At 40.8% G+C, this 22,595-nt stretch overlaps 3 protein-coding genes across 6 annotated transcripts; all 3 read right to left on the bottom strand.

Moving 5' to 3' along the window:
• Positions 1-44: 44 nt before the first annotated feature.
• LOC122611880 (probable phospholipid-transporting ATPase IIB) lies at positions 45-19,245 on the bottom strand. 2 transcript variants are annotated; one of them, XM_043785256.1, is made up of 6 exons: positions 17,972-19,245; positions 3,225-4,062; positions 2,373-3,147; positions 968-2,312; positions 831-904; positions 45-775 (listed from the first exon to the last, which is right to left on the bottom strand). In XM_043785256.1, exons 1-6 carry the CDS (start codon positions 18,574-18,576, stop codon positions 642-644), a joined length of 3,771 nt encoding a protein of 1,256 aa, XP_043641191.1. In that variant the 5' UTR covers positions 18,577-19,245; the 3' UTR covers positions 45-641. The 2 variants fall into 2 exon arrangements, with proteins under 2 accessions (XP_043641191.1, XP_043641192.1); XM_043785257.1 differs by lacking the exon at positions 17,972-19,245 and adding an exon at positions 12,345-12,716.
• Positions 15,778-16,211, bottom strand: LOC122611881 (translation machinery-associated protein 7 homolog). Its single transcript, XM_043785258.1, has one exon. It carries the CDS (start codon positions 16,108-16,110, stop codon positions 15,916-15,918), a length of 195 nt encoding a protein of 64 aa, XP_043641193.1. The 5' UTR covers positions 16,111-16,211; the 3' UTR covers positions 15,778-15,915.
• Positions 19,246-19,706: 461 nt separating the features above from the next.
• Positions 19,707-22,492, bottom strand: LOC122619263 (UV radiation resistance-associated gene protein). 3 transcript variants are annotated; one of them, XM_043796091.1, is made up of 6 exons: positions 22,467-22,492; positions 21,973-22,415; positions 21,047-21,914; positions 20,662-20,984; positions 20,198-20,608; positions 19,707-20,080 (listed from the first exon to the last, which is right to left on the bottom strand). In XM_043796091.1, the coding sequence occupies exons 2-6, from the start codon at positions 22,344-22,346 to the stop codon at positions 19,966-19,968; spliced, it is 2,091 nt and encodes a 696-aa protein (XP_043652026.1). In that variant the 5' UTR covers positions 22,347-22,415; positions 22,467-22,492; the 3' UTR covers positions 19,707-19,965. The 3 variants fall into 3 exon arrangements, with proteins under 3 accessions (XP_043652026.1, XP_043652035.1, XP_043652017.1); XM_043796100.1 differs by having other exon boundaries at positions 21,047-21,911; positions 21,973-22,491; XM_043796082.1 differs by having other exon boundaries at positions 21,973-22,490.
• Positions 22,493-22,595: the final 103 nt, after the last annotated feature.

The raw sequence follows: 22,595 nt of genomic DNA, 5'->3' as shown, positions 1-22,595 counted from the left end.
CCTCCTTGTAAGTTAACTCCCCAGTAATAAGGACCAAATTTCCCTTTTAATTAATTAATATATGTATATTTATTTATAATTATTATTACACAATGCAATGCAATTTCTAAATCCTTATACAAAATCTATATTTTTTGTTTTACAATTTGTTTTAATTCTTATACCATGGTAATTGATTTCATTATTAGTCATAGTTACAGTTATTATTAATTTATTTTATCTTTAAATAATTAGTAACATAATTTGGTTTTTGCGACTTAAATATTAATCAAATACACACAGGTATACAAAACTGAAGGACATATTAAAACTTTTACGCCTCACGCTTACAAATAAGAATCGGTTTGATTTAAATTACAATAATCGAACCACTTCTTCTTTTGTATTTTGTGTAACTTTAAGAATTAAACAAAAATACCATTAGTGTAGTGTCGAAGATGGGGAGTTTAACCTGATATCACGTATATTTGGGATTGGTGCGGGTATTGGCAAAAAAAAGAACAGTTGTGGGATGGCTGCCAAGTTAAAATAACAACGCATCAATTGGTAAATAATAAAGGAAGTTTCAATTGTGAACAGAACTAAATGGAAATTATAGTCAGGATAATTTGTAATTTCTAATTCATTTGCCAGGCCGCCATCTAAGAGAGCTTCAAGTAAGAGGGCGGCGAACATTTCTTGCGCAAGAACTTGATTATGTACAATGGTAAGCAGGAGACCAGCGTTATGAGAGAAACCTTCCAAAGAAAATCATACGACCAAATGAACTCCCAGTCTGAAAAGAACATAATGTTATATGAAACGAATGGCAAAAATTACGCTTTACATACCGAAATACTCATGTAACACGGCCAGTGAAATGAGATAGAGCGCTAAACTGAATAGTTCCGCTAGCACCATTAACCTGTGCACAAAGGGGCAACGTTAATGACACACGAAAAGTTTAAAAAAGGTTGTCAAAACTCACCTATGCCAAGTACGCACGGTGAGAGCAACCATGATGAGCTCCGTCATGATTAATGCTGAGAAACTGATCGCCACAATGTGGATAAACTCGTCCACAAAGAGTATTAGTGCTCCGTACATAATAACGCCGCCTTGGTATATGCTGATGAGTACCCATATAAAGAAGGTCTTGTAACTAAGACTGCGTCCTTTTGACAAGTCCTTGTAAAGCTCCGGGTATGTGACGGCTGTCTCCGATGTGATATCCTGATCCAGCACCAATGAGAACACCGGGAACATAGTGTACAGCGTCGAGTAACCGACCATGAGAAAGCCCTGGTACAAGGCCACCGAGCTGAGGTAGAAAACCGCTGAGAAGACCGCCTGCAATGTGGTTATGATCAAGCCGCGGTGGATAACGAACTGGGATAGGGCCGCCGAACGCTTGTAGCTCCTGCGACCGTGGATAAGCAGGAGCTTGGCAATGTGCGAAAACTGCGGAATGCTGAAATCGCCGGCCAGCGAGGCCTGTCTTCCCTCGCGTCCTTCAATTCCAACTCCAGCGTCCGCCTGCTGAATCATGCTAACATCGTTGCCACCGTCACCCACGGCACAGGTTCGTTTGCCTGTGTGCTTTTGGATGAGGGCCACCACCTGTGCTTTCTGGGTTGGCGAGCAGCGGCAGCAGACGACGGCCGGTGAGGCCGTAGCCAGCTCCAGGAACTCTGGTCTGTAATACTGCAGGCAAACCTCGAGGGATTCGCCTGAGATGACCAATGCATGACCCTGCTTACGCCGGAAGCTGTTCAGCTCCTGGTGAGCATCGGTACGCGTCTTAACGGAACGCAAAACATGGAGTCCCTGGTTCCGGCCAATCAGCTGTGAGGACTTGGCTATACAGCACGCAGTCTCCAGCTTGTCGCCCGTCAGCATCCAAACGCGAACTCCGGCATTGCGCAGCAGCTCCAGCGTTGGTCGTACGTTCTCCTGCAGACGATCCTCTACTCCTGTTAAACAGAGCAGTTCCAGCTCACGCTCAAGGGATTCAGTGACTGCCGCCACTTTTGCGACACGATCGGTAATGCTGAGTCGTGCAGCATTGTAGCGAGTCTCAAAGTCAGAATACTGTTCCTCGGTGAGAACCTTCTTAGCCACAACAAGAGTGCGAAGACCTTCCCTAGCCATGTTCCCTGACTCCTCGCTAAGCCAATCGTTGTACTGCACAATGCTAGACATAACCACGTCAGCACCTTTCAGGTAGAACGTTATCTGGCCCGTTTTGCTCTCACGCACTATAATCCCCATGCGCTTGCTCTCGCTGGTAAAGGGGAAAAGCTGCAAAATTTGATAGTGCAGAAGAATGTCATCTGTAAAAAGGGAGGATCAAAATAAGCCTCTAATTATGTTTGTTTAATAGAAATACTTACTGTCTTCGCTGGGGGTCTTAACCTGCAACGTCATCGTGTTGAGATCCCTGGCAATAAGGGTTAAGCCCACCTGCTCAGTCCACTTTACTAGGGCAATCTCGTCTGGAGAAGCAGCCTGATACTGGTGCTCTGTGTCCGTACTGCCAGGTGCCTCGATGTTTATCACAGACTTGGTTGGCGAGTTGTTACCGCCGGTAACGGTCGATGCCGTGGACACGGATCGGTTGTCCTCGTCATCGCTCACCGGTGTAACATTGTGGCATAGGGCCAGTGCTCGCACCGCCTCCCATTCCCTCCATCCCTCCGGGCGACGCATCCTGTTGCCAAACATCATAGGCTTGGTCGAGTCTCCGCCGCTGCTTGAGCTGGATAAACTACCCTGCTGCTGCTGCAGAATGTTTCCCGATAGTTTCTGTATCATCTGCCCAATGTGATGGAAAGTGTCTGCATCGTGCGATACAATACCCAAGTGGATCTTCTTGAAAACCATCTCGTTTTGTGTGAGTGTGCCTGTCTTGTCGGTCAATACGTAAGAGATGCGGCCCAATTCCTCGGGTATGGTGGTCGATCTCACTACAGTTCCCTGAATGTTTGAGTCGTTTTGCATTTGCCACGAGTAGAAGGCCTTTCCCATGTCCAAATTGACACGCAGACTGATTGGAATGATGTAAGAGAAGAGCAGAACGAAGCGGAACATGTATCGGTACCAGGGTCCGCCGAAACCCTTAAGCATCATCATGACTAGCGACAGTCCTAGCACGGCGCAGAACAAAACCTGTAAAAAACAAATAAGTTGGGAATTTAATAATCGTTCCATTTTTGATAATATTAATAATGTAATTTGGTTCTCACCTTAGTCAGTCCGTTGATCTCCATGTCTAGCAGTCCCACTTTGGACCTTGGCTGTGAGTTATTCATCACGCTGCGCGTTTCGCAGCCAGTGTATATGACAATTCCGGTGGCTGTTCCTGCGGCTACGACGGTGTTGGCCCACAGGGTGTTCTCCACACTGAGACCGGTGTCTTCGCTGCCATCTGCCATGCAGAACGTGGCGATGAAGCTGTGTATGTCGTTTTGTGGCTTCTCTACGTAAAAACTGGCATCGATGCTGTGTAGCTCCGAGTCTCGACTGAGTTTCTGAGTATACGGAACGGCGAGACGTGGTTTCCAGTCCGTCTCGCCATCCAGTTGGTCCGTACGAACGAAGACCGATCCGCTGCGATCGCTGGTGCGCAGCAGGATCAGATCCGCTGGCACGCGCTCGTTTTTTTCCACGATTATAACGTCACCGACCTTCAGCTTGGAGCTTGGTACCATCTCGTAGCCGCTGCCGTTGGTGGCCGACAGTCGCTTGTACTTCTGCGAGTTGACCTCGTGATCCCGCTGATGGCGACGCAGGTCGTCGACCGCCTCTCGGCAAATGGTGACCATTAGGACAAAGCCCAGCGGACCCCAGTAGGTGTACGGGTAGCCTATCCGGATGTCCGGAATGAACTGCGACAGCGCCATCAGCAGGAAGTACAGGTTGAGGAAGAAGCGAAACTGCTCGAACAGCACCAGCGGCAGGAAGGTGATGAAGTTGTACTTCTGGTTCCGGATCTCGTTCGGTGGGAACTTCTCCGTGTTGACCCGTCCCAGATTTACGGTGCGGGCCCTCAGCTCCCGTGGCCGGAACCATTTTCGCCAGCAGCTGTAAAGACAGACGAGGATCAGTATCACGCCGCCTTCGGTAAGAGTGTGAGCCAGAAACATCCTTCCGGCCAATATTTCCAGTCATCATACACCCTCTTAATTTCACTATCGAAAATTATAGAACGAGCAGGGCCTACGAGGTTCAAGCGTCAGTCATTCGATCTTTATTGGTTTACAAAGAATTTTGTTTATACTTCGAAACATAACGAAAAGAAGAATCGAATCGAAAGTATTCTTTCGTAGTCAAACCCTAAAAATTTAATTCAAATGTTTTTATAACACTAAAGATCACTCTAGTAATTTAAATTAAATCTATAGAACTTAAATCCCAAATGATGATGTGTCACGTCATACAAAAAATATTTTAATAACAATTTTGATTATCTAAAAGACATATATGTATATATTTGTATATATAGTGACATATCCATAAGTCCCTAAGACTTAAGCACATGCCTACACAACACACATACAACATGTACACCCAAACACACCCTACACTACTCTGGATTTACTCAACAGATACCAGATAAGAATAAGTTTGTCATATGATCCTCATGAGTGGAAAAACCCAAACTCCTGATAAGTCACCCACTGGTAGACTAAACATCCGTTCCCTAGTTTAAACATTCCTTGCTTAAGCCCTTGCACCATCGTCACGTTCCCACGTTCAAAGCTCGGACTCGCAATCCCGAAAAACAGAAGTATTAGATTGCAATAAACAAAATTATAAGAATCTAAGAGCACTTGTATCCAAGAGCGAATGCACTTGAATCCAAGAGAAATGCAAAGACAATTAAAGTCAGCAACTTAAAAGCTCTCTCTTCATTTGATCAGATCCCTAAAGTCTAAAGTCCATATTAGAAAAGCTCGACACCGAGGCTTGAACGTCAATCAAATTAGAGTAATTATTAGAGTTCAGTTTGAGACCTAATTCAAATCGGTCGGTGTTCTTCTCATAAAATAATATTGTAATTATTCAGTGAAAATAAATTTATATTTTTTTTACTTATGAATATTGCGAGTATTTAATTGGCGCAGTCGGTAGGATCTGTTAAATAAAGAGTCCTTTTAGTACGGTACTGATCCATTGAAGGATACGCTATACAACTAGCTATCCAGGATCGGCGAATTAAGCACAGTGATTCTAAAATTATTTTGAGATCCGCAAAAGAATCTACGTGAAAGTAGTATTCAAGAAAAATCCCGTGTGGTCAGTAACATCTGCAAAACAATTTTAAAAAAATCCCGTGCGGTCGGAAACAAAATTAATTACAAATTTTTAATTCCGTAATTTAAAACCAAATTTAAAATAAACCCCGTGTATCAAGAAACCTATACAAATACACCATGGCAGTTCCACAACTGTCGGAAACCCACCTAAATCAATTACTGAATCAAATTAAAGAACTGAACTACTACGATGGCACACCTGGCAAACTGTCTGTGTTTGTCAACCAGGTTGAGCAGCTACTTAACCTATACCTTACCCAAGATGCCAGGCAGGCACATGTTATCTACGGAGCAGTAAAACGCTTACTAGTGGATGCAGCATTGGAGGTCGTGACCCAAGAAAGAGTAAATACATGGCTGGATACAAAGACGGCCCTGGCGATGGCATTCAAGGACCACAGGCCCTACATAACACTAATAAGACAACTGGAGGATACATCATACCCCGGAAGCATCTGTAAGTTCATCGAGAAGCTCGAATCACAATATTGGATTATGTTTGATAAGCTAGAATTAGAAAGCGACCCTGTCGATAAATCAAATTACACTGAAATGTTAAAAAGAACTGTTAAATCCGTAATAGATCAAAAATTGCCGGATAGAATTTATATGTCATTGGCACGCAAAGATATCGATACTATTTATAAATTAAAACAAGCTTCAATGGAGCTTGGCCTCTATGACGCCAGTCCAGAAAATCAGCGTTCTAATAGATCAGAAGGGAACAGACGCAGGAACAGGGGAAATCATAGTCAAAGCAATAATCAAAGATATTACAATAATAGAAATCACAATTACAGCAATTATTATCCTGGAATGAATCAGAATAATAATACGCAACCTCGAAATCCGAATCAACCTACGAATAATCAAAATCAGTATTCCACTCATCTAATACCGGTTAGTCAAAGGGGAAATTATAATACGTTTAGAAGGGAGTTAACACAAGCCCAACAAAACAATCCTTTTAACAATTCCCTTAATTTCCAAGCTTCAACCTCAAATAATACTAACAGTCAGCGGCCGATAAAAAGGCAACGCGAGAGTCAAAGTGGCCAAAGCAGAATGGATGTAAATTTTCATCAAACTGCCTCGGACACTCAAGCAACACAGGAGGACGTAGCAGTCCCCATGTGCGAATAAGTTATCATAACAAAAAATGATCGACACAGGCTCATCAATCAATATCATAAGAGAAAATTTTGAAAATTTAGAAGAACAAAAAGAAGATTTAACAGTGTATACCATTAAAGGGGCAATAAAATTAAAGAAAAGCATAATAATGAAGCCCACTTCAGTATGTCCGTCTGTTCAGAAATTCTATATCCACAAATTTTCCGACAATTATGATTTCCTGTTAGGTCGAAAATATCTAGAAGATACGAAAGCTAAGATCGATTATGATAACGAGACGGTAACTCTAGGTTCAAGAATTTTTAAGTTTTTGTATGGAGAAAAGAAGGGCGAGACCGCATCTAAATGCCTCGACCCACAGCAAAAGGATGATTCTGCTCCAGTGGAGGAAATCAATCCAAATATGCAAAAGGTTAAGACCACACCTAAGTGCCTTAAACCAAAGCATCAACAACAGAAGAAGGAGACCGCATTACTAAAATGCCTCATTTCAAAAGTTGTTAGTGACACAGTGGACAATGATGTAACACATCTCGATCCCATGTCCGTTGACAACGATATAGTCAACTTCGCGATCAACAATGAGTTACGCGAATGTAATGAGTATAGACTCGAGCATCTAAATGTGGAGGAAATTGAATGTTTAAAGAAGGTTCTATACGAATTTAGAGACATTCAGTACAAGGAAGGCGAAAATTTGACCTTCACAAGTACAATTAAACATGTCATCCAGACTCAGCATGAGGACCCAGTATACCGTAAACCTTATAAGTACCCCCAAAGTGTTGACCAAGAAGTCAACAAACAAATCAAAGAAATGATAGAACAAGGAATCGTTCGCAAATCGAAGTCCCCTTATTGTTCTCCTATTTGGGTGGTCCCCAAGAAGGCAGACGCCTCTGGGAAACAAAAATTTAGGTTGGTAGTTGATTACAGGAATCTCAACGAGATAACTGTTAATGACAAATTTCCCATTCCTCGAATGGATGAGATATTGGATAAATTGGGTAGATGCCAATATTTTACGACCATTGATCTAGCTAAGGGTTTTCACCAAATCCAGATGGATGAAAATTCTATTGCAAAAACTGCTTTTTCAACTAAGCATGGGCATTATGAGTATACACGTATGCCTTTTGGACTAAAAAATGCTCCAGCTACTTTTCAGAGATGTATGAATAATCTTTTGGAAGATTTGATCTACAAAGATTGTTTAGTCTATTTGGACGATATTATTATTTACTCCACTTCATTGGAGGAACATATTTTATCTCTAAAGAAAGTCTTTGAGAAACTGAGAGACGCCAACTTGAAGTTACAGCTAGACAAATGTGAATTCATGAAAAAAGAAACTGAATTCCTGGGACATATAGTCACAACAAATGGCATTAAACCAAACCCAAACAAAACTAATGCAATCACAAATTTTCCGTTACCTAAGACACCTAAACAGATAAAATCATTTTTGGGATTATGTGGATTCTATCGCAAGTTCATTCCTAACTTTGCCAAGATAGTCAAACCCATGACCCTCAAACTAAAGAAAGGTGCTGTAATAGATATCAAATGTAAAGACTACATCGAATCATTCGAAAGACTAAAGGTTTTGATAACTTCAGATCCGATATTAATCTACCCTGATTTTTCAAAGCCCTTTTCTCTAACAACTGACGCGAGTAATGTAGCTATTGGTGCAGTGCTATCACAGAACCATAAGCCCGTTTGTTATGCCAGCAGAACGCTGAACGAACACGAAATCAACTATGCTACTATTGAAAAAGAATTGTTAGCTATAGTTTGGGCGACAAAATATTTCAGGTCATATCTATTCGGCAGGCCATTTGAAATAATGAGTGATCACAAGCCATTGGTATGGCTCAATAATATCAAAGAGCCGAACATGAAATTACAAAGGTGGAAAATCAAACTTAATGAATTCGATTATAAAATAAAATATCTTCCAGGCAAAGAAAATTATGTCGCGGATGCTCTTTCCCGCACAAAGATAGAAGAAGTCATGGTTGGCGAAGTCGCAAACAGCGCAGACGCAACTATACATAGTGCTAATGAAGATAATTTAAATTATATATCCATAACGGAGAGACCAATCAATTTCTTCTCTAGACAAATAGAGATAGAAAAAGGCGACAGTGATACAACAAGTGTAAGCCACTTCTTTCAAAAACTAAAGGTTAAAATAATCTATAAAGAAATGACACTTGAACTCGCCAAAACTCTCATTAAGGAATATGTGTGCACCAAGAAAAGCGCAATTTACTTCCCTAATGATAAGGATTTTCTGATCTTCCAGAGGGCATTTACCGAAATCATAAGCCCTAACAATTTCACAAAACTATTGAGATGTACCACGAAGCTAATTGATATATTAACTTATGCGGAATTTAAGGATTTAATCTTAAAGAAACATAAGGAAGTTTTACATCCAGGTATAGAAAAAACCATTAATTGGTTTAAAGAAAAATACTATTACCCGGATAGTCAAAAGCTAATTCAAAATATTATCAATGAATGTGAAATCTGCAATCTGGCAAAAACAGAACATCGAGACACAAAATTGACATATGAAACAACACCAGAAATATTTAACACAAGGGAAAAATACGTGATAGATTTTTATCTCACGGGAAACCAGATCTTCTTATCTTGTATTGATATTTATTCAAAATTTGCCTCACTAGTTGAAGTAAAAAGTAGAGATTGGCTAGAAGCGAAAAGAGCCATTACTAAAATATTCAATGATATGGGAAAGCCTCAGGAAATTAAAGCGGACAAAGATTCAGCTTTTATGTGCATAGCTTTGCAAAACTGGATAAGATCCGAAGGCGTACAAATTTCTGTAACAACCAGCAAAAATGGTGTATCTGATATAGAAAGATTTCACAAGACCGTAAATGAAAAGCTGAGAATCATCGGTAGTGAACAAAATATTGAAGATAGGTATACGAGATTCGAAACAATCTTATACGTCTATAATCATAAAACTAAACATAATAGTACCAAACGATCTCCGGCAGACATTTTTCTGTATGCAGGCAGTCCAGACTTTAATGTTCAACAAAACAAAATCGATAAGATCGATTATCTCAATAAGAATAGGCATGATTTTGAAGTTGATATAAAATATAGACAGGCTCCACTCGTAAAGAGTAAAATCACCAATCCATTTAAAAAGACAGGAACAATTGAACAAGTGGACAGTAAACATTTTGAGGAAACAAACCGCGGCAGGAAAATCGTTCATTATAAATCTAAATTTAAGAAACAAAAAAAGATTAATAAGAGCAAATACGATAATTCCAGACCAAGTACACAACATATTTCTAATAATGCTTAGTTGCATGTTACCACTCATCACCATGGTCAAATGCAGCAATATCGAGGTAAACCCAATAAGTGCGAAGAATGGATATCTTATATTCCAAACCGGAGCGATGGAAATTCCAACCAGCTACGAATACCACTATTTGAGTATAAACATAACAAAGACAATGCTTATTTTCGAAAATCTAGTAACCGAAGCAAACGACTATCCCAATGTACCTCAGATACCATATTTAGTAGATAAACTAAAACGGGAAATAAATGGATTAAGAATTATTAGCCGAAACAAAAGAGGTCTTTTGAATGTAGTAGGGAAGGCATATAAATACTTATTTGGTACATTAGATGAAGACGACAGGGAAGAGCTAGAGGAAAAAATTAATAACATGTCAGAAGACTCCGTGAAAACCCATGATCTAAACATGGTTATCGATGTAATCAACAGCGGTATAGACATAATTAATAAGCTAAAGGTGGAGAAAGAACAGAACCAACAAATTGCGATACTGATATTTAACCTACAGCAGTCTACAGAATACATAGAAGATATCGAGTTAGGTATGCAATTAACCAGATTAGGAATCTTTAACCCAAAATTACTAAAACATGATTATTTGAAACACGTAAATTCGGAGAAAATGCTAAAGATAAAAACATCAACTTGGCTCAAGACAGACACGAACGAAATTTTGATTATATCCCACGTTCCTAGCGAGGTCACTAAAGTTCCGATATTTCAAATAGTTCCGTACCCAGATGAACATAATTATATTCTAACCGAGCAAATATTTGATAAATTCTATATATTCAATAACCAAGTATTTCATAAAGATACGGATAAATTAATATTCGACAAATGTATTGTTGGACTTATCAAACAAGAGCAAACTCAGTGCAAATACATTAAAACCCATAGAAATTTCCAAATAAATTATATAGAGCCAAATATACTTTTAACATGGAATATTCCTGAAACAATTGTCCATCAAGATTGTACAAACAACAAAATATTAATATCAGGAAACAACATCATTAAAATTAAAAATTGTACCATGCAAATAGATGAATTCCTAATTTCTAATAATCTAGCAGATTTTACACAAACGATTTATATCACCAACAATGTAACACGTTTAGAACCAATAGATCACTTACAAACAAGAGAAATGATAAAATTCCATGTAAAACATTACAGCTTTTTCCAAATTATATGCATTACAACTTTTGTCATCATGATAATTAGTTTGACTTTGTATTTAGCATATAAGTTTAAAAATATACCTAAGAAAATCATTGTTAAATATTGTAAACAAAAAGAAGAACATCCGCACCTTGAAACTAATGTCAAAGAAATAATTCAACAAGAAAACAATATTACGATATACCCAAATTTAACGACCTGAGGACAGGCCAAATTCAATGATTGGGGGAGTGACATATCCATAAGTCCCTAAGACTTAAGCACATGCCTACACAACACACATACAACATGTACACCCAAACACACCCTACACTACTCTGGATTTACTCAACAGATACCAGATAAGAATAAGTTTGTCATATGATCCTCATGAGTGGAAAAACCCAAACTCCTGATAAGTCACCCACTGGTAGACTAAACATCCGTTCCCTAGTTTAAACATTCCTTGCTTAAGCCCTTGCACCATCGTCACGTTCCCACGTTCAAAGCTCGGACTCGCAATCCCGAAAAACAGAAGTATTAGATTGCAATAAACAAAATTATAAGAATCTAAGAGCACTTGTATCCAAGAGCGAATGCACTTGAATCCAAGAGAAATGCAAAGACAATTAAAGTCAGCAACTTAAAAGCTCTCTCTTCATTTGATCAGAACCCTAAAGTCTAAAGTCCATATTAGAAAAGCTCGACACCGAGGCTTGAACGTCAATCAAATTAGAGTAATTATTAGAGTTCAGTTTGAGACCTAATTCAAATCGGTCGGTGTTCTTCTCATAAAATAATATTGTAATTATTCAGTGAAAATAAATTTATATTTTTTTTACTTATGAATATTGCGAGTATTTAATTATATATATTTGAATTTTTTAGCCATTGATTTCCATATTTTGATGAATTCCCACGAACAGTTAACCTTTTAAGGCGCTCCTAACAGTTATTAAATCTATAATATTCATATTCTGATGGGAAATCCCTATTTGGTGGCAAGTGCTTTGCCCAGCGAATTAAAATTTCAATCACAAAGTCTGTGAGCCACAGACATACACGTTCATACGGGAGACGACCTTGGGTGGAAAATCGATAATAAAAACTCGAAAAATAAAGAAAAGTGAAAATTCAGACAACAATAAACGCTTATGGTGTATATGAATTTGTGTGCAGATGCGAGTGTGGGTGTTAGTGAGTGGGAGAGAGTGTGCGAGGGGAGATGGAAAGCCTGGCTTTGGGTTAGAAAGAGATTAACTGTAGTTTAGGTCATGTATGTATATTCATACTGCATGTTTAGTATGAATAATAAGTACACAGTAACAAAAAGATAAGAAAGTGGAACAAAATCCCCCGCAAACTGTGGCAATTAAGTCTATGATTCACACCTAAAAAGATACCAGCGATTTCGCTGGCGATTCAGCAACGGAATGTTCTCGCGCGTCATGGGCGTTGCAGCCGAGTTTTGGGAGGTAGCATCATCCATTTTTGCTGTCCGAGATTCGCACTTATTTGTTTTTCCCGAAATTATTTATGTAGTCTTGTGCAGCTTTTGTTCTCAGCAGTTGCAGCTGCCACTTCAATTCGATGTTTTCCTTCGACCCTTTTCACATTATCACAGGCGCGGCTCATGGCACACGCATTCAGAAAGCACTCCGAATAATAAAAGTGCGTTATGCAAAATTCTTATGCACAAAACAAATGCAAAAGTGAAAATTCCGTATGAAAACTGCGTCGTCTGCGCGTTTAACAACCCTGTTTCTGTGATTCTACAGAAATCAATAAGGGGGAATGGGACAACTATATGGTTGTCATTTGCCAGAGCTGCCATTAGTGTTTGCTACCCGAATCTGGCAACGCGCGTACTTTGGGCGGCAAATTCAAATGAGCCGTTTGACGGGTGGGGATCTTTATGACACATTTATTGCTCACTCAACAGGTCTTCTCGTCGCTTTCGTTAGCACTCGGATGTTAATTAAATAAGCTCTTGCAAGTCGTCTACGCTTCAGCTGCTTAGATCAGCACTAGCGATGTGCTGCTCCTCTTATTTGTTTGCCCACGAGCGAACTGGTTTTTCTACGTTTTTTTTTTCTTTATGACCATTCTATTTGGCTGCTTGCGCTAGACGTGTGCGAATAGAAGCGCGCTTCAAAGTTTTGTCAATATAACACACACATTCGTTGGCCAGACGATTTCATGTCATGATCTCATAAGAAAAAGTTGCCAAAAATGCTGAAGGGAAAGTTCAACGACCAGTCTGCAGCCAAAGACATAACAAAAGAGCCAGCAGAATTAGCTCACCTGTGTGACTCATGCTGCACTTCAAAGTCAGCGCTTTTACTGTCCGAGCCTTCGGGTTCCGCCATATTCCCGAAGTGTGTCACGCTAGTTAAATACGCCTAGATGCGTTTTTAATGTATTTTTCCCTTATAGAGGGTCGCTTATCTGTCGAACTGCGATTCAGCTGAGGTCTCTCATCCTGTATACTCACTAAATTGAAATGCAATCGTCAACAATTGCAGTGGCCATAACAAACAATTGCCGCAATTCGTCTCGTTCTCAGTAATTAACTGGAAATTTCAAAACGATTTGTAGACCTCGGCACATTGGATTCCACGGTATTGCTCAAGCAAATATTGTTTTCCGCCTTTCCTATTAAGTATGTATATATTTTAACAGCTGCCAATATCGAGATTTGTGCAAGTGTGCACTTTTCCTGCTCTTTAAATTTCAAAATTCCATGTTTCCGTTTTAGTTTTACAACTGAGCAGTTTAAAAATGTAATTTTTCTGTACCAATACTTTAACTAAATAAAAATAGACTGCTTTCATTTCAAATTAAGTTTGATTTTTTTTGGAAAACAGTTGAATTACGAACGTTTTATTATGACATACAAAATTAGTAGAGCTATGAATAACCTTTTTCCAGATAGGTTACACGTGACAAATTATTTTTACCCTTTATGTACATCAAATGAAAATCCCTCAAACGAAGGTATTAGATAAGTCTTTTTATCAGTTCAGTTGTCTGTCGCTTGATAGCAGTTTGCTATCATTGACCCATAAAAGATTTGCTAAATAATACTTTGGTTGGTAGGAGCTGATAAATTATACAAGTACAAAAGAAACAAAACTTTACATAAAATATTAATCATGTTGATCATGTCCAAGGTCTTATTAATACATTTACCAAAAATAAAACATTTACCACGCATAAAAAGTAACGAAACCGTCAAGGGGAATTTCATTTTTCACTGATATAGTTATTTCCAGTGGGCTTTTGAACAAAGTACTTGAGTATATGTTTTGTGTAATTTATGCATAACCTATCTTTTACTCATTGCTCATTCCTTCAAACTTCTTTAACCATTTTCATTTAACGGTTGTGAGTCACAAAGAAAATAGTTTAGAAAGTAAGTCATTTTCAAAAGTAAGTCATTGAGGGCTCAGAAATGTGTTTAAAAAATGTTACAGTTGCCTACAGCTACTTGATACTTGTGATTTGATGTATTTATCAGGCCTTGGGAACCTTAAATATTGAAAAGTATTCTTTCTCTAAATCAAGCGGTTGCTTTAGATAAACTGAACAGAAACATTCATTATTTTGTTCCAGTATCTTGAGCTTACATGCCGGAAATTTTAAGAAACTTTAAACGAATGGAAACTTTATCCAGCGATAAATAATTATTATTTTTGAACAGCAGACAAATACCATATGCACATATGTATAGCGATTGCGGAAAAAGGCAAATATGGTTATTCGGGAGGGAGTGGAACGTTTACACGTGTACAATACCCTTTCACGGGTAACCGGATTGGAATGAGGTGAGCCATGAATAGTGTGACTTGCGCTGCCTTCTGCCTTCTGGCTTTTGGTTATTAACCCACATTGCCGGTGGGTGGAAAACAATGCCAGGCCAAGTTGCGGGCGTCAATCGTTGTGGCATTTCACCGCTCAAGCCCCCTTTTGCCGTGGCTTTTTCTGTTCCCAGCCATTTGCATTCGCAACTAGATAAACAACTAACGGCGACTAGAAAATAATAACATTAGGCGTTACCATTGACAGTTCGTGGCGTCCACGGGGGCGGTCATGGGGGTTGGGGGCGTGGCGCACTAATTTGCATGCGGCTAAGTGAAAAAAGCTTGGGAAAAGTTTTTTGTCAGCTGGTAATGGCTTCGGTTGTGGCAATTACAATTAGCTTAAGTGTGATTGATTCGAGTCTTTAGCGAGTTATTGAACAGGTTCAAATCTCACTGAACTCTAAAAGAGTTTCCAATATTTTATTCATATAAGCGTTTCCAAGTAAATCTAAAACTTTTCATGTAAAGCGCAAAAACGTAGTGTTATCAGTAGCTCTTTTACTTGATAGAGTAATGGAATATTTTGGTAAATAGGGGAAAAATAAGCGGCGAGCTGGTTCCACCACAGTGGCCACCGTGGCAACAACAACAACACCAACAAACTGAACCGCTGGCGCCTCACTTTGCAATTCTAATCGGCCTGTCGAAATCTTTGAGCCTCATATAACCGAAACGGCAATTGGAGTTGAGCGTCAAACAAAATGTAACGAGAGACCCGAGAAAAGTTTCGAGCACCCCGAAAAAGCTAGGCTTTGAGTAAGAAAACCTTGAAGCGAAGTTGAATCTGTAAAGGCCTCAAAATATTTTCGTGGTCAGAGGGCGATAACGAGTTAAAGACGCACTTAAAAAGCAGCAAATGACATTGAAGCATTGAATGTGGAGATGACAAGTATACACCAAAGTTGTACATTATTTCATAAATACATTGAAAGCTGTATGCTGTACAATAATGTGAAAGTAATTCAGCAAGACAATTACATGATATTGATTTCTTTGAGGTTACAATTAGTAGATTTTAATCCACTTGGGTGCGATTTCAATAAAACGGAGTGATCCAGCAAGTTAAGGAATATGAAGGAAGATGAAGGCGTGGCTATGATCACTTTTTGCCCGACTTTTTGATTCCGCCGCCAACAAGTGGTCCCTTCTTGGAGGCACCAGCCTTGGCTGCCTCCAGAGCCTTCTGCTGCTCCTTCTGCTTCTGCTTGAAGGCCATGTCCTCCTCGTCTAGATTCTTCGAGTCCTTCTTTGGCGCCTTTAGAGGCTTCTTCTTACCGCCCTCGCGACCAGACATTCTGACTTGCTATTGGCTTTTCCCACGTTCGTCGATTTCTATATCAGTATCTGTCTGTCTATGTTTACTTTTCCGACATTCAAGTGACAAAACTATTTTCACATAAGGGTACGCTTTGTCAAAATTGGAGAGTATATGTACATACATATGTATCAAGAATTGCCATAGAAAACATTTAAAAATGTAAAATACCATATCCCTGTGCGGATCTATCGAGCAATCATTTGAAATTGACCGATTCTGATAAGCCACAAAAAGGCCGCGGCAGAGAAACTTTCAATTTTTGTGTCTGACCAAAAAGTCAAAATAAAAGCCCTAAAGCGACTCACTTCTTCTGTGCAACTCGTTTGTATTTTTTAGAAACCTTGAATACAACATTGTTGGGCCGAAACCAGCTGAGAAACTGGTTTTCGAATTTTTAGCATTTCTTCTGACTTCTTGAGTCGCTTTTTAAGCGCCCACCAATCGGGTTCCAAGTCACACGGCAAACATCGATTAAAAATGCACAGCTAACGGGTGGAGTTGTGTGTGATATTTTTGGCCAAAGTTTTGCGGCAACAAGAGTTTGTACTCCAAAACAAAACAAAAAATAACAAGAAAAACGCTCAGTGGGTGTGGAGCAAATGTAGGGGGCACGGATAGCAATGTTTGCGTTTCGTTTATGCCTTGTCACCCAACCAAGTCGCTCGTCTTGGCCACTATTTATAGCCGTGTTTTTGTTATTATTTTCCGTTCGTTGAAATCTTTCCCCCAGACTTGGAAGTCGTCACGTTTATCGATTTGCACAGTCCGTCGCCGCGCAGAAACCGAAATGTTTTTAATTTTCTTTCTACGATCCACTTACAGACGTGGCTGCTTGTTCGCATGTGCGGCCTTTCTCAAAAGTTCTCTCGTGCTTCCTCTCTAATTAGGTAAATTAAAAATATATCTTGGAATCGCTATAAATGCTATGTCTGTTATATATGTATGTATTTTTTATATACAGTTGCATTCATTGTGTGTATGTCACACATATGTATGTATGTGGCGCACACATCTTCATTCAGCTAGAATTTATTTTCTTGGAAATGTGTTTCGTAAAAGTTCTAAATTAAAAAGAACATCAAATTGCAAGGCAACGTAATTTGACGCACTGCTGCTCAGTTCGAAAAACCTTACAAAGATTTGGCTCATGCCAAATAATAATAAACAAATATTTCAAGTGGCAGGAACAAAACAACAACTTGTTGGCCATAAAACTGTTGAATTGCGAAAGTGAAAGAATGTTTAGAAAGATAGAAAGGACAACGTTTCTTCATGCCAAATATTTAAAATAAAAACATTGAAATTATTAATAGAAGTTTGAGGCATACTGTTGTATGCCTATTGTTGTCGGACTTTTATGAGAAATTTCTAAGGCAACAATTGAAAAATATATTTATTGAGTTCATTGGGGATTACGGAAACACAGATTGCAAAAATTCACACGAAGCAATAAAGATTTCGTATTAAGAGATAATATTTCTACAAAGTAGTCAAATTTATTTGACAATTGAAGGCCTTATTCGAGGTCTAATTGTGACAGATTAAACAATACCGTTTATTTCTATATATATTTTTTTATATATCATTGTTTTTTGGTAATAACAAAAAGATGTCAGACACTATCTTAAACATTTATTAAAATATGAAATATTTAAACATTTTCCCTAGTGGCAACACTGGAGTTACCGATGCTTTGCTGGCCAGTGAACAGCTGTTGCAACGCCATATACTCTCGCATTATTCCCGCCGCCAACTCTTGCAGCAGTGAAATGGAAATATTGCGCATACGCAGCGTTGGCGGAGGGTGACGACTGGATCGCACCGAATGCAGACTCACCTGCAGAGGCACAGCTTGCAGACGTTGCCGAGACTGCGACTCTTGCTTTTCCGCCGATTGTGCTGGTAGAAGACCGTGGAGGAGCCATTTTCCGGATCGATGGTGGTGCTGTGCGTACCGCCATTGCTGAGATCCCCCGTGGCTGCAGGTCCTCCAGATGCTGCTGCAGTACCATCGGCGGTGGTTACTCCAATGCCGGTGCCACTACCGCTACCGCTACCACCCCCACCGCCACCGATCGATCCCGCCCCCGCGACGCCCGATGACGTGTGCGTTAATTGCGCCAGTTTCGAAATGCTGCTGTAGCTACCGTTTGAGTGTTTGGCGCGCTCGCGACTCCGCTCATTTCTATAACGTATCTGGCCGGCGGCAGAGCCAAAACTGTTGGATCCGAAGAGATTGCCCAGAAAGCTGCCTCCGCCGCCGGCGGCAGAGCTGCCAGCGTCGGCGTCGACGCCGCTGTAGCCCATGGAGGTTTTGCGTCGCCCCCTAATGTTGTTGTTCTGTTTACCGCTCGGTACATCGCGGCGTATGAGCAATTCGGTCTCCGAATCCGTTTCGCTCTCTTCGTCGAAGTCTCGTAGCGGTACATTGCTCTCAGCCATTTTCAAACAAAGAGCGGTTAAGAGAGAGCAAGCGTAGTCAGCTTAAAGTAGTAAGTCTTGATTAAGAGAGCTGTTAAGAAGAGTTTTGGCGCCTGAATTGAACTAATTAGCACCAGAAATGCAGTTTACTCTCACTATCAGCTGATATTATCTCAGATAAATTAAATGCTGGGTACTCAGTTAGTCTTATTGCCACGTTTCCATTGAGCAATTTTCAGGTGTAAACGACGGCTGCTCCTTATCACACCCGCGTTTTATTCTTTTATTTTTTGTTTGAGCGGTAAACATGTAGGGTAAACACTATATACGCGTAAATCACAGGCATTCCCCGTCGTCCGCTTATCAGTGGCTACAGTTGCCGGCTACCAAATCGTCACCGTAAATGCCAATTGCCTGCTATTGCTCAGCGTTTTAATTTAATTGATACGAATTCGATAAATAAAAGGCCAAGGCCCGGGCCACACACACACATGCATATGCACCACATTTAGCACGTTGAATTGCAGGCTATTCGCGTTCTGAATTATTAAATCGATTATCGCACTTCGTTTGGACCTAATTTGGGTCTTTGACAGCACATTTTTTATTTATTAATAGCCCGGATGTAGCCCGAAAAACATTCAAATCCCGGAAGCAAGTTGCCAGCGAAATAAGTTTGGCCAAATGGTAATCAGCTGGCTTTACAGACTACTGTTAAGGGAACGGAACGTTATGCAGCACTAGCGCAGCCTTGGTTGTATTATTATAAACTAATAAATAAGGGTTTAAAGCAAAAATAACTTCATTTTGTATTAAACTAAACATATTTATATACACATAATATGCATCAGCATGAAGTAAGTAACATATACCAAAGTTATAAGCTTTATAAGATAAAGCAGCAACAGCTTTTCACACTTTGCAACACTAATTGGCGCTTCATTCAAACATTCATTAATAATTTTAAAAATCCTTTTCAAGCTAAAAAAATTAATAACTTATTTTTAGGCACAGCTTTATACAAATACGAAAAAGAATGGTAGATGGCATAGGAACCATTTTTTTTTGTGCGGTTGGACATTGTTCAACTTTATCCTTATCCAAGTATTTGTAACATTTGGCATCCACATTAAATAGGTTTTTGGCGTGTATAAAATATTTAATGTTTATTCGTAGCTTATATTAGCAAACAAACAATAAAAGGGAATTTACACAGAGATCTTAAACAACTAAAAATAATATTACCGCAATGGACTGCCGCTGACATATACTTTACCATTGACTTTTATAATTTAAAATTATACAATACGCGACCAATACAAAATACCCGATGAGGTGGAGCCGCTAAACCATGCTATCTTGGATGTTGGATATAAACGCTTGAAATATAACACTTTTGGTTGCACTAGCTCAGCTGCGCTCAGTTTGCAGGGTTATATTAGAGTCCGAATTGGAATAGTTATGTTCCAGTCGAGGTCGAAACTCATCCTCGCCATCTGAATAGGAGCCCACCGAACGGCAAATGCTGGAAGAAAATGACAATATATTATTATTACAGTTTGTATACCATTTAATAAATATATGATTCCAGTAAATTTTTCTGCTTGGCTCCAAATGTATATACATATATATAATATATTACCGTTGAGTTGACGCATAGCCTTCAATAGCCAGTGCCTGACTCACGCCTGGCGGCAACAGCTGCTGGAGCAGGGCATCCTTGACCGCATTGACGCCAGTCGGCAGTGGCACATGATTCATGTCGACCGAAGAGTGCGATTGCGACAGGTGCGGAGCAGTCAACCCATTTGCCAAGCGCGCTTCTCCACCGCTAGCTCCAACTGCAGTTCCATCCCGTTCGTCGACCTCATCCCTTTGCGTTCGTTCGATGTAGCGAAGAGTGCTGAATAGCTCCAGCAGATTGCCAAAGGTGTTTCGCAGATCGCACTGGCCCGTGATGTCGAAGCACAGCTGGGAAACGTTCTGGCGCAAAAGGTAGATGGCATACTTTGTTTGCTGCGATGGCAAAATGGAGCGCGTGTACAGAGGAAATCTGAAATGGAACAAATAAGATACCGAAGGGCAATATTTAGTCGAAGTACTTACTCCCTGGTTGTGTACGTTAACTCCTTGATATCATCCACAATCCTTGCTTTCGATGGCTCGTACAGAATACGGTTCCTCAGCGGTCGATCCATAATGATGGCTAGCATCTGCACCAAATGGGCAACATAGCCCAGTGCCGCACTCACTGCCAGCGGCGAGACGTTATCCAGCAACTGTGCATTGGCCGCCTGACGGGACTCGCTCGTGTATTGCTCCATGTGAGGGAAGGCGATGCCGCAGATGCTAAATTGGCGACCGCCCACGCTCTGGATGTTGTAGATCTCCTGTAGCTCCAACACCAGTGTGGACATTCGGCGTTCCACCTTAGAATGGTAAAAAGGTTAATTAATACTTGTTAATTGTTATTAGACTCCGAGTCCCCCACCTGTCGTACTATTTGTCTTCTTTGATCGCGCTGCTCCAGATGTTGAGGTGCCAAGGTTCGTAGCTCTAAGCGTTCCTTTTCCAGTCGATGTCGCTGGCTATGGAGCTGCTTTTGCAGTGCCTCCCGCTGTTCTCTCATCTCCTCCAGACGTTGACGGGCTCGCTCGTTTCGTTGGCGAAATGTTTCCCGCTCCGCTTTCAGTAGTCGTTGTTGACTGCTTAGCGCTTCGATCCTTCTCGTTAGCTGCTGGGCGTTATAAAGCGTGAGGGGCGCTATCTGCTGCTGCTCGGCGAGCAACACGCTCAGGGCGCGGCCCATGGAATGGTATTGATGGGCGGAGTGGTCGCCGGACAAGGATGTGGTGCGCGGCTTCAAACGCAGCTCGTTTCTGGTCACACAGTGCACACTGAGGCGGGCAATTTCCCGGCAAACCTCGGCCATTTGACGCCTCTTCTGCTGATGCAATCGTTGCAGACGTTGTAGCGTAAGAAGCTTTTCCAGATTGTTGCTGCGCCGAATCTCCTGCCGTTGGCACTTCAGCTGTGCATAGCGCATCGTACTCATTCGCAGCACGGGACTTGAACTGCGACTGACAGCCGGCGAGTTTATGCCCTCATCTTGCGGCTCTTCTAGTTCCTCTTCCTCCGCATACTTTTGGTAGTGCAAATGCAGCTGCGACTGCAAACCCTGCTCGCTTATCATCGACGGGGAGGCAAACTGCTCGCCATTCAACTGAAAGACTAAGCAATTTCGTCCGCACTGGGACAGGGTGAGGGGTGACAAAGGTATAAGGCCGGAGAAGTAGACGCCCCAGCTGAACAGTAATTCGGGAGGGCGTGGCAGCCTGCTGGGCGTTAACTGGGATCTTCTGAAAATAGATTGTGTGTTGATAGCTCAGTTTTATTTGCAAGCAGTCTTCTATTTACCCGCACACTTCCTTATTCCTAAGCTCAACCTCAGGCGGTTGGCCATCTCTTCTTTCCGCTGGATAGTGCTTCCACACCTTGATGCACACACACTGCGCATTGGTTTTCCGCCAGGCCTCGTCGTCCGTACAAATCTCCGCCCACTTTTGCTGTTGGTGACGCTGCGGCAGCTTCTCGCTGGTGTAGAACGCCTCGCTGGCCCTTTCCGTGTGCAGTGTGTAGTAGAGGAGCACATCATCCGGCTCCGCCAGCTCCAGCGACTTTTCCTGCGGTCCAAACTCAATATTGAATCCTTGAATTCGGTTGAGGTTCCGCAGTCGAAGTTGCTGAGTGGCCAGTGGCAGCCACTTGCGGCATCGCGGCCGTAGATTCATCGTTATACGCGGATCCGGACAAGCTGCGGATTACGCGAAACCGGTAGCCCAGATCATGGTACACTAAGACTGAGTTTGTTATAGTTTTTCCACAGAAACTTTTAACAAAAAAATTATTACCCGAACAGCTGTTTTTTGATGCACAAGTGCTGCAAAACATCTAAGGCATACAATAGTGGTGACAAATACACTGTTTAACTTTTTTTTTTACTAATTTGGCTTTTTTCTATTTTATACCCAATTAACATG

Source organism: Drosophila teissieri, chromosome 2L (genome assembly GCF_016746235.2).
Source record: "Drosophila teissieri strain GT53w chromosome 2L, Prin_Dtei_1.1, whole genome shotgun sequence".
In the NCBI taxonomy this organism is placed as follows: Eukaryota; Metazoa; Arthropoda; class Insecta; order Diptera; family Drosophilidae; genus Drosophila; species Drosophila teissieri.
This window is presented reverse-complemented; position numbering and strand designations above follow the sequence as displayed.

Excerpts from the sequence above, each read along its gene's own strand:
- LOC122611881 (XM_043785258.1), bottom strand. The coding sequence starts at position 16,110 with ATGTCTGGTCGCGAGGGCGGTAAGAAGAAGCCTCTAAAGGCGCCAAAG.
- LOC122611880 (XM_043785256.1), bottom strand. The coding sequence starts at position 18,576 with ATGGCTGAGAGCAATGTACCGCTACGAGACTTCGACGAAGAGAGCGAA. Across the intron at positions 2,313-2,372 it reads TAAGACCCCCAGCGAAGACA|ATGACATTCTTCTGCACTAT; the intron begins GTAAGTATTTCT and ends CCCTTTTTACAG. Across the intron at positions 905-967 it reads ACCGTGCGTACTTGGCATAG|GTTAATGGTGCTAGCGGAAC; the intron begins GTGAGTTTTGAC and ends CTTTGTGCACAG.
- LOC122619263 (XM_043796091.1), bottom strand. The coding sequence starts at position 22,346 with ATGAATCTACGGCCGCGATGCCGCAAGTGGCTGCCACTGGCCACTCAG. Across the intron at positions 21,915-21,972 it reads AGGAATAAGGAAGTGTGCGG|AAGATCCCAGTTAACGCCCA; the intron begins GTAAATAGAAGA and ends ATCTATTTTCAG. Across the intron at positions 20,609-20,661 it reads TTAACGTACACAACCAGGGA|ATTTCCTCTGTACACGCGCT; the intron begins GTAAGTACTTCG and ends GTTCCATTTCAG.